The sequence below is a fragment of the Lissotriton helveticus genome, chromosome 11 (genome assembly GCF_964261635.1).
Source record: "Lissotriton helveticus chromosome 11, aLisHel1.1, whole genome shotgun sequence".
Taxonomy (NCBI): Eukaryota; Metazoa; Chordata; class Amphibia; order Caudata; family Salamandridae; genus Lissotriton; species Lissotriton helveticus.
Genome location: NC_136072.1, coordinates 929,154,490 through 929,173,988, shown reverse-complemented (window position 1 = coordinate 929,173,988; position 19,499 = coordinate 929,154,490). Strand labels below are relative to the sequence as shown.

At 47.6% G+C, this 19,499-nt stretch overlaps 1 protein-coding gene across 1 annotated transcript in view; it reads right to left on the bottom strand.

Annotated features, from left to right (window-relative positions):
• LOC144792295 (coiled-coil domain-containing protein 157-like) overlaps nucleotides 1-19,499 on the bottom strand; it is a 218,081-nt gene that overhangs the window by 145,006 nt on the left and 53,576 nt on the right. The window contains exons 2-3 of the mRNA XM_078667242.1: nucleotides 16,622-17,309; nucleotides 5,408-5,485 (exon numbers count right to left, since the gene is read on the bottom strand). Coding sequence (XP_078523368.1) covers nucleotides 5,408-5,485; nucleotides 16,622-17,216 — 673 coding nt within the window. The 5' untranslated portion in view covers nucleotides 17,217-17,309. The remainder of the gene's footprint in view (nucleotides 1-5,407; nucleotides 5,486-16,621; nucleotides 17,310-19,499) is intronic.

Sequence of the window (19,499 nt, the reverse complement as noted above, 5' to 3'; positions counted from 1 at the left end):
CGTTAGTGGGCGCGGCCGGGACGGCGTCTCTGCCCCGGCCCGGGCCTCCTCCTCCTCCTCGGGGACGATGATGACCTTGGTTGGTTCTGTTCTGCTCATTCGGCCCACTCCGGGCCACTCGGGTGCTCTCCCACCGGTCAGCCTCGGTGGCGAGCTGCCGGGGTTCAGTCAATTTACTGTTGAGGAGGTGCTGCCTGAGCTCGACGAAGCAGTTGTTGGAGAGGTGCTCCCACACAATGAGATTGAAGAGTTGTTCGTAAGTGGTTACGTTGTTACCCTTGATCCACCCCTCGAAGGCTCGGCTGAAATAGTTCACGTATTCCAACCACGTTGTACCTGGGATCCGGGTGCAGTTGCGGAACCTCTGGCGGTACATTTCGGGTGTAAGCCCATATCGACTGAGGAGGGCGGCCTTCATGTGGTCATAGGACGTCATTTGATGGTCCGGAAGCTGCAGCAGGGCATCACGACCCTCGTTGACGAATCTCCCCCATAGACCGGCTCCCCAGTCACTTCGAGCGACCCGGTGGGCGGTCATGGCAATCTCATAGGCCTTGAACCACTGCTGTATGTCGTCGTTCCGGTGATATTCTCGGACCACATCCTTGGGGATGTGGACCTTCTGCTCGGTAGGACCCGGGGAGTGCGGTTGCTCGGGCACCCCTAGGTTTTTGTTCAGTTTGCGTATTTCTATCTCCGCTAGTTTGCACTCGTGCTCGTATGCCAGTCTTTTTTCTTCGAGGTCTCTCTGTCTCTGTTTTTCCTCTCGCTCTTCTCTGAGCCGTAAGTGTTCTAAGTTTATTTTTTGTTCCGCCAGCTTCAATTCTCCGTCTAATTTGAGTCGTGCCAAGTCTAACTCGTGTAATCTATTTTTTTCCCGCTCTTGGATCTCTTCACGGGAAGGGCCTGTTCTCCGTTCCTCCGTCCGGGTGGTGTTGACTTCCGGGGCTGCGGGGTCCCGGGGGGTTGCGGTATTTGTCTCTGTCCAGGCCTCTAGGGCGTTTTTGAAGTCTTCTTTTGTGCTTAGCCCGGTGGTAGCAATGCCTAAGTCCATGCAAAATTGTTTGAGCTCTCGGTGGTTGTATTCTTCCAGCTTTTCCATCTGGAACTTCTCCGCCGATCCGCTCTCTTTGGTCGTCATTGTGGTTTTAGTCGTAGGGTGAGTTACTGTCTGTACGGTACGCGTTGGTTCGGATCGCGCCGCTAGCCACCAATGTTAGACGGGGACCTGGAGGGTCGGCCGAGCACAGTGATCGCACAGACAGGTAACTTCCCCCCCACAGATGGACACCACACAAAGATCAGGGTAACACCTTTTATAGGCACTTCTGGTAGTAGAGTGGTACGATACAAGGCGATCAGGACACGATGATCCTCTCAATTCTAGTCTCTAGTAAGGGAAGGGGGTAGCGGGACAGTCTTGGTACCCACGGGTACGGAGGTGTAACGGTGATAGTTCACAATCCTCGAGCTCGGTGTTCGGATGGGTCAGACCGCGGCAGCGCCGGCAGGTCCCGAAGAGGTCGTAGGTGGCAACGGGCCGCGGCAGCGCCAGCAGGTCCCAACGAGGATGAAGGTTACAACGGGCCGCGGCAGCGCCAGCAGGTCCCACGAGAATGCAGGTTGCAACGGGCCGCGGCAGCGCCAGCAGGTCCCACGAGGATGAAGGTTACAACGGGCCGCGGCAGCGCCAGCAGGTCCCACGAGGATGAAGGTTGCAGAGGGCCGCGGCAGCGCCAGCAGGTCCCACGAGGATGAAGGTTGCAGAGGGCCGCGGCAGCGCCAGCAGGCAGGACAATAGTTCACAAGGCAGGGCTGTGGCAGCGCCAGCAGTACGTCAAGGATGAGTTCGTCGCGGTGTCTCTCGACTCCAGGATACAACTGCCTTCCTGTCCTGGGGCGGCCTCAGTTATAGGTCTGGCGCCCTTTGATGTCCGGACCCTCGCTCTTGGAGGTCGGGAGGTCTGGGATGAGGGAGTCCAGACACCCAGCAGGGGGGTGGAGCCAGCGCCCGAGGAGGCTGGGGGTGCTCGGCACCTGGCGGGGGAGAGCCATCGACACTTCTTACTCCCATTGACCTGCCAAGTGGTCCGTTCACCTCCTGGGTGGAGGGTGGTGCCGGGATGTCGGGGCCTGGCCAGGCCCAGGGTTGGGGTCGGGCTGAGGCCGCGCGGCCGCGTGGTGCCGTGTCCAAGATGGCGGCTGGGCCGGGCAATGGTGCTGACGGTGGCCCGGGCCCTGTCCTGCGGGGAGGGAGCGAGCCCTTCATGTGGCCTGTCCAACAACAGTCTTTCCTCTCTCATGTCAGCTAACTCGGTTTTTGACAACCCTCTCGATGACACACTGCTGCCCTCCCGCGAGGTTGCCTTGGGGCTGATTGACATCTCACCCACCCCCGGGGGACATTCCGCAGTCCTATCAATGACAGTACCTCTGTCCGATTCCTCCTCCTCCACCGTTCCCTCCGTGTTTGCTTCCACCCATGCTCGCAGACTAGTACGGAGCTCCTCTCTTTTGGCCCCTCGCCTGACAAACACTCCCCTCTCCTGACAGAAATCCTTGAGCTGTGCCACAGTATAGGTCTCCAGCTCTGACATTTCGAATTCCATCTTGTCAGTGAAAAGTGTGGACCACCACCCCGAAGTAGGTGACCAGGAGAAGAACTTTGAGGGTCACTTCCACCCACCTCCAGGAAAGAATTTGGAAAAAGCAAAACGTTGAAATTGAGGGCCGCTAGGAGAAAACTCCGGGTGTGTACCTGTGGTGCACACTGAATTATTATGGGGTTCAAAACAAGCACGGCTCGCAATCCCACCCGCTGAGCACCAATTTTATGTTGGACCTGCGATGGGCAAGCCCAGCACAAAGGGGGTAGCTTGGCTCAAGTGACAAGGCAAGTGAAGGCTGTAGTGTTAAGCCGGCTCTGACCCAATAATAACTCCTTGTACATCCACACCAAGAAGAAGGACACCACACCACTGCTGTAGAAAAATACAATTCCTTTATATAAAAGCTCTTTGTTGTAAATAGGGTTGACTGGGAAAGCACATATACATTTCTTTTGGTCATACAGTTCTGGTAATAAATAGTATTAATAAATAGAATAACTTCAGGAATGAGTATCACAATAAATATCACATTAAATATCAGAATAAATATCAGAATAAATATCAGAATAAATATTGGTTCATTTAAATAAACAACCACATGTTTCTTCTGGTATCGCTGCCACCAATTAAATACTTTAGAATCATTACATCTGCAATACGTTTCAAATGGGAAAGATAACTCTTACAGTTTATGCTGTTTTCAATGACCAGGTATACGGCTTCTCTGAGCACAAAATAAGGTTTGGGACTCTTTAATAATCACTCAAGGCGTATGCGCGTATATCTAGAAGGCAAGGAAACACAGTAAATACATCATTTGCACTCGGCGGTCACCGGGATAGGATCTCTGCTTGGCCGGTGAAGTCTATGCGCGCCTACGGGCTTTAGCACCACTTGAGCACAGGTGGCACCAGTTCAAAGTCATTAGGCTGACGAACGGGCTGCCGGAGAGGTCACACAACCTTCGCGCACAGTCAAGTAAATGCCTGTTCACAGTTCCTTCACAACGCTGCATTCACTATGAGGAAACGGGCCCACCTCACATCGGCTGCAATCAAGATACGATTCAGTCGGGCACAGCACTCCTCTTGTTAGCAACGGGGCTCTCAGGGGCTCCACGGACCTCCCTCCGACTTCCGCATTCAGGGTGGTTCCCGCCCACAGCTACAGCTCCCGGGTAACTGGGGAGTGGCAAAGACCCTAGTCCCGCCCAACGAAGGCCGGCCTTTCCCCGCCCCGGCGCACCACCTCACCTTCAATCTGCGCAGGAAGCGCTCTACGCTGGTGGGGCACGGAGACGTCCGAGCTCCCCTCTAGAGGCACCTGTCGCGAAGGGGGCACAGCTGACGATCGCGGTCGCGGCGAACTTGCTCTCGCCTCGCGACTCGATCAATCGACCACAGTTCACCACCGGGGGGGGGGGGACGGAGGGGCACACGAATCTGGCCACAGTCTTTGGGGGCAATGAGGCACTCGCTGGGCAGGCGCTGCAGGCGCTAGATCACTTCTCACGTAGCTGAGTGGAACGCCAGTCAGACACAACGCCAGCAACCCTTTGCTGCTCTACTGCCTGCGCTACCAGCCACCTCAGGGGTCAACAGGGCAGGTGTCAATCTGGTGTCAAGTCTGGAATCTCTTAATCTCCTCTTCTCGAGTCTAATCTAAAATGGCCGCCAGGGACTGGGCCTTATATAGCCAGTGCCCTGGGGTACTGGCACGAGCCAGAAGGTTCTAGAACCTTCTCTGGCTGTGACAATGACATGGCACTCTTGAGGGGTATTTAGGACACTCACAGCCACCGTACTGGGGTTCTAGAGCAGCCATTTTGTGTACCTGAGGAAAATAAAGGAATTCCTGTCAGAAATGCGCGCCAAACAAAGGGCGCCAAAACCTCAAAAGGCCAGGGTTCATGAAGGCTCCAAGGGGAGTCACTTCACATGAGGAAAAAGGGTGTCCACCATTTTGAGTTCATTTATACAGGTTGACAACCCCAGTTTGTAATGCCACAGGTTTGGGCCAGGCGCCTTGTAAATAGGTGCCACAAACCTTGTGAGCAACTGGGCGTCAAGGAACATCTAACCCCATGAGACAACACATAAAAAGTCCTGGTAGACAAATAAAAAGCGACAAATTTTTGGAGGTACAGGGGAACAAAAGAAATCATAGTGGTGAGGGGACTCTCAGAAGCAGACGGGTCTAACACTGGTACACATGCCAGACTGCCTGACCTCCAGAATAATCCAGCAGTATGTGTGACTTCAACTCCATTCTGGTGACTGAGCTTATTATAGTGCTATATTTGGATGTAGGTTAGCCCCCCTAAACCATGGGGGTCATAAACCAGGGCCCCGATCATTCTGATGACAGGCATGACTCCCAGAACACTGAGCCAACAAGCTTGATTCCACAACTATTCTGGTGACAAGCTGACTCCCTCAATACATAACCATTTTGGGGGTTGGCCTAATAGAGAATTCTGGTGGCAGTCCAGGCTCTGATAAATCCTTCTTTATTGGCTTTGACTTCAAACAATCTTTACTCTTTGCTACATTCTTTGTGGAGCCCAAAAGTCCTGCAAAATTCTTAAAGCGATGTGACTTGAAGATTATCCAGATACAAGCAGCTTCTGTCCTATACAATACTGCTCAAGCTGAGGAGGGCCCATGGCCTAAAACTACTTCATTAGATAGGATTTCTGACATTCTAAGAATTAAAGCTTGTTCCAAAAGAAGGCTCTGACAGCGTTTCCAGTTCAAAAGAAATTGCAATGACTCCTAACTAAGAATACTGATGCTCACCGAGGTCCCGAATGGTGCTGTGCTGTGACTTCAGCTCTTCTTTTAGGATTGAGACCCTCTCCTCGAGGACAGCAGCTCCTAAATAAACACACAGAGGGGCATGTTTTAATAATGAATATTTTAATGAGCCGAGGCAGTTTTCAATTATCTAAGAATTACTAGTTCTTATCTCAATTGATGCTAAATTCTCAAAAAAGCACCCGCGGTTCTCTTAACAAACAGAAACAGTCTTATCTTCTTCCAATGCTGCAGCAGCCGCTATTTATCCAACTTAAACTTGTGCGGTTCTCCATACGACTACCAGCAACCAATATCTTTATCAACTGCCCACAAATAGTTCTTCTTGTCACCCACCAATAACCACTCTAAAACCAAATGAACAAAGATGTTTTGACTACCGTCACTAAACATTACTTTCTACATTTGAGCATCATAAATGTATGTTTTAACAATTCCAACAAAGCCCAAAACACTCTCTTCCTAAATAACCAACAACTGTGCAACTTACAAAACATAAATAGATTACAAATTTGATAGCAAAAATAGTATATTTTGGATTAATTATGAACTGATTTTATTTCAGTCCTGTGGCCACAGAAATTATCATGTTGTTACTTTTAATAGAAGAACATTTATTCCTGGCTCTTAATTCTTTCTCCAACATAGGGTTCACAATTATTTAACTCCTGCAAGTTACAGTCTTAAACCACATGGACTAAGAGTCTTAGTTTCGTGATTACTACAAGACGTTTTATTATATATGTGTTAACCGAAGAGCCTACAGCTTTTCTGGCAAGCATTGTTCTAAGTATATGCACTACATGGGAGGTGGGGCAGGGCAACCTATCCCCTTTAGAGGGCTCATTCTCTATAACAATGCATTATAAAATAAATACAGGGATGAATGACCTCCACCAAGAGAAACATGCCCTTAGTATTACGGAAAAACAACAAGGCAGTGGAGGAAATGCTTGAAATAATCTCAGTCACTGGCAATCACTTGGGTCAACATTCCATCCAGACCATAATTTTTGTCCACTGTGCCATTCCAGACAGAGACCCGTTCCAGACAGACACCCACCTTATGGAAATCAGCCAAGGTCCTGTTCCAATAGCAGCAGACCAGCCGGAACTGCCAAACCAGGTTCTGTCCAGATACGAACACAAGCAATCCCAGGCCAGTTTCAACCTATGCAGGTGTATCAGTAAGGTAAAGCTTGAGTCCTTCAGCACGCTAAGTATGGGTATCACATCTTGGCATACCTAATGCACTGAAGGTGTCTACTGCAAATACAACAAGCTGACAGAAGAAATGCTTGAATTGATCTCAGCCACTGGCAATCGCTCAGAGAAGGATTAGTTACTTACCTGTAATCCTAGTTCTCTTCCAGGGGTATCCTCATCAAAGCCATAAGCATTAGAATATTCCCGCCCATGTGCGGGACCCCGGAAACACAATATTATATGTGCCCCACATGTATATATACTCATATATATATAAATACATATATATATAACATGCAATAGCAGCCAATAGAAACAGAGCTGAAATATGCTGTGTAGAATTTCCACCATACATGTAATAATAATAAGCATTAGAAACATGAGAAACAACAAAAAAGTTTGTTTAGAAATTGTTTTAATGCTCAGAAAGCAGTAGAAATTCTTATAACTCACTGGAAGCATAGAAAGCTCCCAGGCTGCATTGCAAACACACAGTCTAAAAAGACTGAAAAGCTAACCTGTAGCTGCATAGCAATAAACTGACACCGTGCCTTTAAGGCACTCATGACCCCCAGTATCCCATCATGCCTCAGGGGTGACAGTTAGGTCAGTTGTTCTTTTCGGAGACTGAAAATAAACCCAATAACAAATAGGTTAACAATATCTCCTTATTAAAGAATGTCCTTTGCCCGGGGAGGCGGGAGGGTTGCTTATGACTTTGATGAGGATACCCCTGGAAGAGAGCTAGGATTACAGGTAAGTAACTAATCCTTCTCTTCCAGGGGATCCTCATCAATAGTCATAAGCATTAGAATAGAATAGCGAGCCTCACCTCATCTCCCTGCGGGCAAAGGAGTAACAATACAGTAATAAACCATATTAAGCCTAGTAAACACTAAGCTCGTATAGGCCGTAGGCTACCCAAATAGATTCCTCAAAGAGGCTTGTCCTACTTGAGTATCGGCCCTGGAATCAGACTCGAGACAGTAATGTCTCGTAAAGGTATGAACTGATTTCCAAGTCGCAGCCTTGCATATCTCCGACATTGGAATGTCGTGCAAGAAGGCTACTGTAGCAGCCTTCCCTCTAGTGGAATGCGCTTTGGGTGACTGCAACAAAGGCTTGCCTGCCAGCTGATAAGCCAATTTAATGCAAGAGACAATCCATCTCGCGATGGACCTCTTGGCCGCTGGAAAACCTGTTCGCATTGAACCATAGTTCACAAACAGTTGATCCGTTTTCCTAATCCCTTTGGTCATTTCCAAATAGAACTTGAGCACTCGTTTAAGATCTAAGGAGTGAAGTGACCGCTCGGCTGGGGTCGTAGGATTTGGAAAAAATGACGGGAGGGAAATGGACTGATTTATATGAAAATCAGAGATGACTTTAGGTAAGAAAGCATGATGAGCCCTTAGGACTACCCTATTGTGATGAAAGATAGTGTATGGTTCTTTCGCACAGAGAGCCTGAATCTCGCTGACTCTGCGAGCAGAGGTAATCGCCACCAAAAAGGCCGCCTTCCAAGAGAGATGTTGCAAAGAAGCCTTGTGGATGGGCTCAAAAGGTGGTGACATTAACCTGGATAGCACCAGGTTTAATTCCCATGGAGGAGAAGGATTTCGCACAGGGGGATACACTTTCTTCAACCCCTGGAGGAAGTCCTTAACCACTGGAACCTGAAAGAAAGAAACCTGATCTGGTGATTTTCTGTATGCTACTATGGCTGACAAATGCACCCTAATCGAAGCGTATTTCAAACCAGCAGTAGCTAGGGAAAGGAGGTATGGCAAGATGACGTCCTCCTGTCCTTTAGTCGGGTCAAGGTGATGATCTCTACACCATAGGAAAAACCGCTTCCACTTAAACGCATAGGACGCTCTCGTGGAAGGTCTCTTGGCCTCCTTTAAAATGTTCATGCACTCAGGAGGCAAGTTCAAATGCCCATATTGCAGGACCTCAGGAGTCATGCTGTTAGGTTCAATGATGGGAGGTTGGGATGCATTATCCTCCCGTTCATCTTGCTCAACAGGTCCGGCCTGCAAGGGAGTCGTCTGTGTGGACACACAGACAGATGTAGAAGGTCCGGGTACCACCACTGCCGCGGCCAATCCGGAGCTATCAGGATCATGTCCATGTTCGACCTGCAGAGCTTGGAAACTACTCTCGGAATCAGAGCCAGGGGAGGAAACGCGTAAGTGAATGTCCCTGACCAATCCATCAGTAGAGCATTCCCCTGAGTCCCTGGCCGGTGGAACCTGGACGCGAAGGCGTGGCATTTGGAGTTTTCGTCGTCTGCAAACAAATCTATGGTTGGACGACCCCAGCAACGAAAAAGCTCTTCCACCACTTCGTCGTTTAGCACCCAGTCTGGCTGATCTTCGAAGTGCCTGCTGAGTGCGTCTGCTTTTACGTTCAACTCGCCTGGAAGGTGCACCGCCACTATCGTGAGGCCTCGAGAGAGGAGCCAATGCCAGATTGCCTGAGCCTCTCGAGACAGAGGGCGAGACCTTGTGCCTCCTTTTTTGTTCAGATAGAACATGGTGGTCGTGTTGTCCGTCTGAACTAGGACTGAGTTGGACTCTATCGCTGGTAAAAAAGCTTTGAGAGCCAGGAATACCGCTCTGAGTTCCAGCATATTGATGTGGTATGTCTGCTCCTGCGCAGACCACAGGCCTTGAATCTGAAGCGGACCCATATGTGCTCCCCAACCTTGCAGAGAGGCATCCGTCACTATCGACTGGTTTGGAAGAGGCTGGTGAAACCGAACCCCCACCAGCAGATTCTTTCTCCGTGCCCACCATTTGATGGCGTCTTTCGTCGCTTGGGAGAACTTGATGCGATCCTCCCAAAGACCTGTCGCCTGGTCCCATTGATCCTCCAGGGCCTGCTGTAGAGGCCGCATTCTCAGCCTGGCGTTTGGGATGAGAAAGATGCAGGATGCCATGGAACCCAGCAGGGATGCTACTTGTCGGGCTGTTGGAAGCCGAGATTCTAGCAGAATTCCACATTTCTGGTTCAGGGAAAAAAGTCTCTCCTCCGAAGGAAACGCTTTTCCCACTTTTGTGTCCAGAACGGAGCCTAGGTAGTGAATTGACTGTGTAGGCCGCTGGACTGACTTCTCCAGATTCACATGGAGACCGAGCCTGTGCAATTGGAGAAGACACAGATGTAGATCGTGTTTTACCCGCACTGGAGATGGACCTTTTAGGAGCCAGTCGTCCAAGTATGGGTATAGGAAGAGTCCCTTCTTGTGCAGAAAAGCCGCCACCACTGCCATGCATTTGGTGAAGACTCGTGGTGCGGACTTGAGACCGAAGGGTAGCACTGCGTACTGATAGTGTTTGTTCCCTACGACAAACCTCAAGTACTTGCGATGTTGTTGAGCAATTGGGATGTGAAAGTACGCATCTTGCAGGTCCACCGAACACATCCAATCTCCGACTTGAAGATGTGGGCATATTTGGTGAAGAGCCAGCATGCGGAACTTTTCTCTGATGATGATCTTGTTTAGAAGTCGTAGATCGAGTATTGGTCTGAACTTGTCCTCCTGATCTTTTTTGGGGACAAGAAAGTACCTGGAGTAAACTCCCTTTCCTCTTTGAGCGAGAGGAACCTCCTCTATCGCTCGCTTTCGTAGTAGGACTTTTACCTCTCTTCGGAGCAAGCTTAGTTGGTGAGGGGAAGCGCTCTTTGGAGGTATGTTCTTTGGAGGAGCAAGGAAACGTAGTTTGTATCCATTGCGCAGTATATTCAGCACCCACTGATCCTTTGTGATGCTGACCTACTCTGCCAGGTGTTGTGAAGCACTTCCTCCCACTGGAGTGGGCAACGGCGCCAGAGGAAGCCACTGCTCAGGCTTTTCCTCCTCTGGTGGTGTTAGAGGATTGTTGATGACCTCCTCTACCTCTGCCAGGTTTGCCTCGAAACTGGGGTTTCCCTTGGTTCTTATTTTGGGACCACTGATGGGTTTGAACCCTCTGTTTAGCCCCTCTCCCCCTGTTGGTCTTGAAGCGGCGCTTGAATTCTTTCTTTTTCTCCAAGCCCACCGCTTTCACTGTGTCCAGTTCCGTCTTCATTCGGGTCATTTCCTCGTCAGCATGTTCCCCGAAGAGAGCGGAACCCGAAAAGGGGAGATTAAGGATGCGATGTTGAGCATCCGGCTTCAGGCCTGTCAGGCGCAACCATGCCGATCTCCTGGCACAAACCCCATGAGAATAGGAGTGCGCCGCCAGGACAGCACCATCCGCAGCCGTGCTTATCATCTGATTCGCCACCAGACATCCTTCAGTCACGGTCTCTTCAAAATCCTGCTGGTCTTCTTTTGGCAGCTTGGCTTTGAACCTTTCCATAGAGTCCCATAAGGCTCTGTCGTATCGACCCAGAAGTGCAGCCGCACTAGAAACCTTAAGAGTCGACGCAGCTGAGTTGCAAACTTTGCGACCCCAGGAGTCTTGAATCTTGCTGTCCTTGTCTGGTGGGACTGAAGAAGAACCGGCAACTGCGTGTGTCTTCCTCGCCGCCGCCACAATAACCGAGTCTGCTGGAGGGTCAGATCTTACAAAAACCGGGTCAGAAGAGGCCGGTTTGTATTTCTTCTGGATGCGGGCTGGCACAGCTCTGATAGCCGCCGGAGTTAGGAATACCTCCTTGACAGGATCCATAATCCCGGGACTAATGGTAGTAGAGGACGGGTGATCGCCTTTTTGTGCAAAGTCTCAAAAATGACTGTCGTTGTAACCTGAGGGACAGACATCTCAATGCTCAGCTTCTGAGCTCCTCTTTGCAAGACATCCAGATACGTGCCAATGTCATCCACTGGGGAGGATCGGGACGTAGGACTGTCCGTCAAAGTAGGGGAGTAGTCCCTCTTGGAAGACCTGGTAGAAGAGGTAGATGAAGTAGACGGAGTTCGTCGACGTCTACAGTGAGCACTGTGCCTCCTCTCTTTTGATCGTTTCGAACGCTCTTCTCGTCTAGGAGAGCGCGACCTGACCCGCTCCTCTGGTTCTTTTCTGGGAGATCGGGTCCTTCTGGGAGATCTGGTAGGTGTTCTCACAGGAGATTTGCGCCTGGGAGGGCTATGCTTGTCCATCTCCTCCACCAGATCCTGAAGAGGAGACCTGTGCTGCGAGCTGGCATAGTCTTGCATACGCTTTGCAGCCCCAGAATCTCTCCAATGGTCCAAAGACCTGTACCATCTAGGTGACAGTCTGACTTTATCCGCCCAAGGGTCCGTCCGACGCTCGGGTGATTTGCGTACCGGACTTCTGGACTTTGAAGATGCAGTTGAGGAGCCAGAGGACCTTGAGGTGGAATGACGGGAAGCTGACTCCGTTACCATCACCACATCTGAACATCTCGACGTCGAGCGAACTTCCCTCGTGGTCGAGTGCTTTCGGGGAGTCGGCGGATCAAACAATCTTGTTTTTGCATGTCTATGCGAGGATGTGTGGTCTCTCGACGTCGAGCGGCGATGAGCAGCCGCCGACGGAGTTCCATGCCTCGACGTCGAACGGCGAGTACCGGCCGTCGACGGAGCCCTCTCTCTCGACGTCGAACGACGATGCCCAGTCGTCGACGGAAGTCTCGACGTCGAACGACGATGTCCTGTCGTCGACGAAGTACCCTGCCTCGACGTCGAGTGACGATGCCCAATCGTCGACGGAGGTCTTTCTCTTGACGTCGACCGGTGATGATCAGCCGTCGACGGAGTTTTCTGCCTCGACGTCGAATGTCTGTGCGACGACGGTGGAGGGGTATTGGACACCCTCGACGCCGAGAGCTGAAGAGACACCGACGGAGACTGCCTCCCCGACGCCGATCGACTCTTCCCTGTCGACGGCAGAGGGGTCTTGGTCCTCGACGCCGAACGTCGCTTCTTCGACGACGGCGGAGGAGTCACACTTCTCGACGCCGGTCGACGTATGGATGACGACGGCGGAGGGGTGACCTCCCTCGACGCCGGTCTTCGCCTTGTTGACGACGGCGGAGGGGTCTTGGAACTCGACGCCGACCGTCGCCCGGTTGACGGCGGCGGAGTTCCCTTCCTCGACGTCGGACGTCACCCGGTTGACGCCGACGGAGGGGATTTCGACGATGGAACTGGATCCTTCGACGTCGTCGATGTACCTGGTCTTCTCTTCGACGGCGAGCCCGCCGTCGACGGTAGTTTAGACGATGAATGATCCACCGGTGGTTCTTTTCTCAGCGCCGAGCCCGACGCTGAGGGTGAGGGGTGTGAAGACTTCTTTCTGGAAGATGAATGAGTCTTCTTGGAGCCCTTCCTCACCGGAGATCTTCCTCTTGATGACCTATGAGCTAGGCCATAAATGCGAATCCTCTCCCTGTCTTTTAAAGTTCTTCCTGACAGGTGTTCACAATGAGGACAGGTGCCTGGATCATGTTCCTCAGGCAGACACAGGATACAGACGTCGTGGTTGTCTGACTTGGCCTTCTTGTTGCCACAAGAAGGGCATTTGTCAAAGAGTGAAGGCATTTTCAGGAGAAAAAGCTCACCAAAATGACTGAAAAAGACAGTATCTTACTTGACTAGATGTTAAATGTCGAGTAAGAACAAAAAATTGTCAAAAGTGAAGAGTTTTCCTGTCAGAAAACAGGAAAATTAGTGGAGCTGTGTAACCAGGGTCCTTCTCTGAAGGAGCCGGAAAGAACAACTGACCTAACTGTCACCCCTGAGGCATGATGGGATACTGGGGGTCATGAGTGCCTTAAAGGCACGGTGTCAGTTTATTGCTATGCAGCTACAGGTTAGCTTTTCAGTCTTTTTAGACTGTGTGTTTGCAATGCAGCCTGGGAGCTTTCTATGCTTCCAGTGAGTTATAAGAATTTCTACTGCTTTCTGAGCATTAAAACAATTTCTAAACAACCTTTTTTGTTGTTTCTCATGTTTCTAATGCTTATTATTATTACATGTATGGTGGAAATTCTACACAGCATATTTCAGCTCTGTTTCTATTGGCTGCTATTGCATATTATATATATATATGTATTTATATATATATGAGTATATATATATGTGGGGCACATATAATATTGTGTTTCCGGGGTCCCGCACATGGGCGGGAATATTCTAATGCTTATGACTATTGATGAGGATCCCCTGGAAGAGAACCAAGCTGAACCCGAGTGAAGAGGCCCAAAAACGTGGAAATAGGTCTTGAGAGAGGACCTGGCTTGGCAATTCGGGTGAATTGCAGCATTTGGAACAAGACCAAGGCTGATTTACAAATAGGAGGATCTAATCTGAGTTCACATAGTGGCAAAAATAATGATGGACTCAAATGTATCCCTCAGTAATTGCTGGCGGATGAGATTAATTCAAGTATTCAATCCTTCACTTTTTAAAAATTCTTCATTGTGTCACCCTTTGTGAGAACTGTATACCCAGGAGTGGGTCCCGTGCTCACCGTGCCACTGAAACCAAGCTGCAACAGGAAACAACCATTACAACGTATGCATTACAACGCATGCTTTTACCGTGCATGCCATTACAATGAAAATGGCTTGCTGTTGGGGGTTTAAGGTGATGGATTTAACTCCAACACCTTCCCTACTGTTGCAGAGACTGGAGTTGAAATAGTAAATTTTACTATTCCAAACTTCAGTGCACCCCCGGTAGCAAGTCGGGGTAACAAATTGCATTGTACCAGCATGCAGGGTAAAAGCATGCGTTGTAATGTCACATAACCAGCTGCAACCAATGGAAAAGGCCCAAATAGGCCAAAATCTTGTCTTGGATTGCTTGTGATGTGTTTCAGAGAATAGCTGGCTTAGCAGATTGGCTGGACTGCTTCTACTGGAGCAAGATCAAGGCTGATTTGCATATGGGTTGGTCTAATATAAGAATCACTTTTTTGTAATCTTCATTGTGTCACCCTTAGTGTGGCAGGTATGCACAGAAGTGTGTCCCGTGCTTACTGTGCCACTAAAACCAAGTTGCACTGGGAAAAAAAAACAAATAGGCTGAAACCTGTCTTGGGTTGCTTGTCTGCTGGTTCAAAGAGCATTTGGGTTAGCAGTTCAGGCTGGACTGTTCCTACTGGCCAAGGACCATGGCTGATTTGCATAAATCAGGGTCTAATCTGAGGTGACATGGTGAGCAAACAAACGATGGACTGAAATGAGGCCCACATAATTGCTAGTGGCTGAGATTAATTCAAGTATTCAACCCATTACATTATTGCATTTTTCATTGTGACCCCCCTATAAGCAACAGGTATTCACAGACAGGGTCCTGTGCTCACTGAGCACCTGGAACCAAGGAGCACCAGACTGAAGAGGCCAAATAAGCCAGAAATTGTTCTTGGATTGCTTGTGACGTGGTTCAGAGAATAGCTGGCTTAGTAGATTAGGCTGGACGGATTCTACTGGAGAAGGACCACGGCTGATTTGCATATGGGTTGGTCAAATATGAGATGGCAGGAATGTCAAAAGATGAGGCGCTGGGATGTAGTTCAAGTACTTACCAGTGGTTGAGAGTAATTCAAGCATTCCAGTAATCACTTTTTTGTATCCTTCATTGTGATGCTTTTGTGTGGGGGTATACCCAGACGTTGGTCTTGTGCTCACTGTGGCACGGGAACCAAGCGGCACCTGAATGAAGAGACCAAATAGGCTGAAACTATCTTTGGGTTACCTTTGTTCTACTTCAGAGAGGACCTGGGTTGGCTGTTCAGGCTAGACTGTTTCCACCAGAGCAAGATCAGGGCCAGTTTGCTTATAACTGGGTTTAATTTGAGGTGGCAATGTGTGCAAAAAGAATCATGGACTAGGTTGTAGCCCAAAGCGACTACTATTAGCTGAGATTAATTCAAGCATTCCATCCATTACTTTTTTTGTATTCCTTATTTAGTATTATGGAATAAGGGCACACCTTAAAATAAGAGCGCTACAAAGTAGCTGTTAATCTGTTGCTGTGATAAAGTTGTAGTTCCTTTGCTTTGGCTTGTCTTAACATTTGTTATAACTTATGATAATTAAAAATGTTCTCTATTTTGGCAAAGCTGTGGTCCTATATGGTTAGCTTTTACAATGTAATGACAATTTTGAAGTAGTGTATGTGACACCCAGTTATCGTGAAAATATTTGCCCGACTAAAGACGTAATGTCAAATACATGAAACATTGACTTTTGACAGATATAATGTGCGCAATCAGATTCCTCAACCAACATAAATGTTTCTCCCTGATATTTAAGATACTTAGGGCCTGATTCACAAAGGTAAATTACAAATTTTGTGTAAGTTTACAATTGCTTGCTATTGACAAGCAGTATCTATACGAGTGCAGAGTCACTGTACTTAAAAAGGCCTATCTTTTTATGTGCCTTGACACCGCATTTATAAAGATACTACTCGTTGATCCCTTTGTATATAGAAAACAATCATAAACTTATACAAAAGTGAATGTTTACCTTTGTGAATCAGGTCCAAAGTCTTCAATAAATGAAATTATTGTGGAAGCAATCATTCTAAACAGATGACAGTTATTACCCAAACTGCTCAAACTCACTAGGAACATTGAATCCTGACCCTCCATGTTAACAGAAGCCTTAAATTATGCCTCTCCTCCTAAAATAACACTTGTTAAATAGTGCTTCTCCATGTTTATTTTAGAACTTCCTATTTTGAATTAGTGGAATGTTCTAATAGCATTACAGCCCTTCTGCCTTAGGTTATACCTACTATTAACATCACTCTGTATCGGCTCAGGCTTATTTCTAAGAAGAGGGCCTTTAACAGCTCGCATAGCACTCAGCAGCAGACAATCCTGCTGTCCTATAAGATTACAAATAAACCAGGAGAAACAGAAAGAAATACATTGGAATTTTGAGACAGGAGGTCTGTACCAGTTGTCTTTGGCCCTCTGCCGCTCCTCTGTTTCAATGGAGCTTTCAAACTTCTAATGTTCTATTCCAAGTTTTACCACTGTCTGTCTTCAACACAAACATGCCCTGGGAATAGTACCTAACCTTTCTTCAACTCATCTTTATCCTTTTCAAGTCTGGCGACAACTTTGAGATTCTCTTTCTCCTTTTCCTCCATACGCTGCTCAGATACTTTGGCCTGCCATTGCTGCTCTTCTTTCTCCCTCTGAAGTACTCGGTCAAATGCCTCAATACGCTGTTTCTGCTCCTCCTTTTCCATCTCCGATTCTTTAAGCTTTTCCTTCAGAGGACTGACTAGTTGCATGAGCTCTGAGAGGTGCTTGTTGATTCGGGACAGATCTTTGCTCTGCTCACTAGCCCAGTATCTCATCTCCATAGCAGACAGTAGCTTGTTCCCCACAGTATCTTGGATGACTTCCTGGAACTTGCATAAGGAGGATGGTAGGTTTTGACTATTGCAAACACTAATAATTAAATTATTGACCTCATGCAGGCTGGCCTGAGCAGAAGCGCATGCATCACAGGGCACCAGGGATGCTTCAAATGTCTGAGAACCAATGGTACGTGTGTCTTTTGCAATAGAAAGGGACACTGGCTGTGACTCGTGTGTGCCAGCAGCTGAGAGACGTCTGCCTTGAGAGTAGTTTGACCTGGCAGAGCAAACTTCCACTGAAGACATTTGTGATGTGGACCGTTTTTGTTTCTCATTCAATTGAGTCACTGCCTTGGCTTTTGTTTGAAGTGAAGATCTATTTTCTCTGCCTGAATGTTTCTAAAAATAAACAAGAACAGAAGAAATAAATGGTATATATCAAACAAAGAAGCAGTTCTATTGATCATCTGAAACTGTAATGAGACATCACAGAACACTGTCTAGATTATGGGTTAAAATCTGTTTATATTGGACAAAACACAATTACAATGACAAAATAAATAAACCAGTAAAAATGTACGGTAATATTACCAACATTTAAATAACTTACTACAAATGTGATTTTTCATCACTTTAAAAAAGAAAAGAAACAACAGTTAGGCATGAGAGTAACTTTGAAGTGACCTGAAGAAGGGAAAGGGTCAGCCATGGTAGGAGGAGGAGACATTACTGGACAAGGCATTTGGAATGGTCACAGATGGCAGATCAGACTGTGACTGGAAAAAGCACAGGCATCCAATAGGGAACTGGATGTGGAAAAGATACACGACCCAGTGTCAATGTGTGAATGGCTGTAAGATCCAATCGAAAAAGGAAAATGGGCCACGACAGAGAGAAGAATACACATCATGGGGAAGACAAGGTAAGGAGAAAAGTCTATACATGGAGTTTGGAAGGCCTAAAACAGTATACACACAAATAAGGAAAGCTAAGCGGAGATTGGCAAAAGAATCATAAATCACAGATTCTATTGCTGAAGTACTGAAATGTGCTGTATGGGAAGTCAGTGAAAAGAGGATGTTCGGGTAAGACCCTTCATTATTGGCAAGCAATTGTTTTTCAGATGATTTCCTCACTACCTATTTCCTTGTGTTATTTGACTTAATATGTTATGTGCAAGCCTTGTTTTTTTGTTTCTTCAGTTTTTTTAATCATTTCGGTTTCAATACTTTTTACTGATCCATTTACAGTGATCCGAAGAGTCACTGTGCCAATTTCCTAACTATACTTGACAAGTACAACTAGATTTGTTTCTATCATTTTCAACAATTTCTAAAGAGAACCAAAGAGCAGAAAGATTCATTGTTATCAAGAAAAGACAATATGGGAAGTGTGGTAGCTAGTTAAGAAATGTTATGGTCAAGTCCCCTCAAAGATTCATTGTTATAACTATGTTCAACACATGTAGCTTGTTCGACATCTTCTGTATATCCACATTAAAAAGAACTCCAAGTTTATTATGACATTGTGCATTACCAGGGGGCTTAAACAAGGCTCAGAGGAAGTGATTTTGAGGAACTGCAGCCTTAAGGTCCACTTCACAATGAAGAGTCCAAACATTAATCGATTGTGAAGGTATGTCCAAATTGCAAACTTACATATTTACAAACTAAAAATTGAATATCCCTTGCTTACTTTTAGCACACAGGTATTGAGAATGACAATATTATCTTTGAAATGAAATGAAATGAAATGAAATGTGTATTTATAAAGCGCGATTGCTGCCCAGGGGCGTCCAAGCGCTGGTGTGAGGTGTAATTGCTGAACAAGGAGGGTTAAGCCAGGAGATTAATGATAAGCATTAAACAAAAAAGTTTTCAGTTGTTTCCAAAACAGAAGAAGGTTGGGGGTGGACATGATTTGGAGGGGAAGGGAGTTCCATATTTTGGCGGCATTGAAGGAGAGCATCCTTCCTCCAGCTCTTGCCCTTTTTATTCTGGGTACTGAGGCCATAAAAGCCTGACTTGATCTAAGATTTCTGTTAGGATGGTACTGAGTTAATAATTGGCGGCCGATTGCTGGTCCTGTGTGCCAAAAAGCCTGGTGGGAAATGCACATCACCTTGAAAGCGATTCTTTGTCGTACGGGTAGCCAGTGCAACTTGTTCAGTCCAGGTTTGGCTGATTGTCTGCGGGGCAGTTGGAGCAATGTGCGGGCTGCACAGTTCTGCACTATCTGCAGCTTTCGCAATGTGTATTCTGGGGCGCCAAGATACAGGGCATTAATAAAGTCCAGCCGAGATTGAATCAGGCCCTGTACGGCTACCTGTTTGGCCTCCATAGGCAGGAGAGGAAATGAAAATGACTTTATCGGGCAGAGCCTTGGTCAAAAGTGGAAGGATGTATGTGATAATTCCACAATCTTCCAGATTTTGTTATCTTTTAGAAAGGCACAATCTTATGCCTAAACATCACACAGGATCAGCAGGAAAGTAAGTGTTTCATTATCTTTGAGGAGGTGCCAAACCCGTCTTGGGCATGACAGGCAGCTTTGGAGTCAAAAGATCCTTCTGCACCTTAACATCTTCAA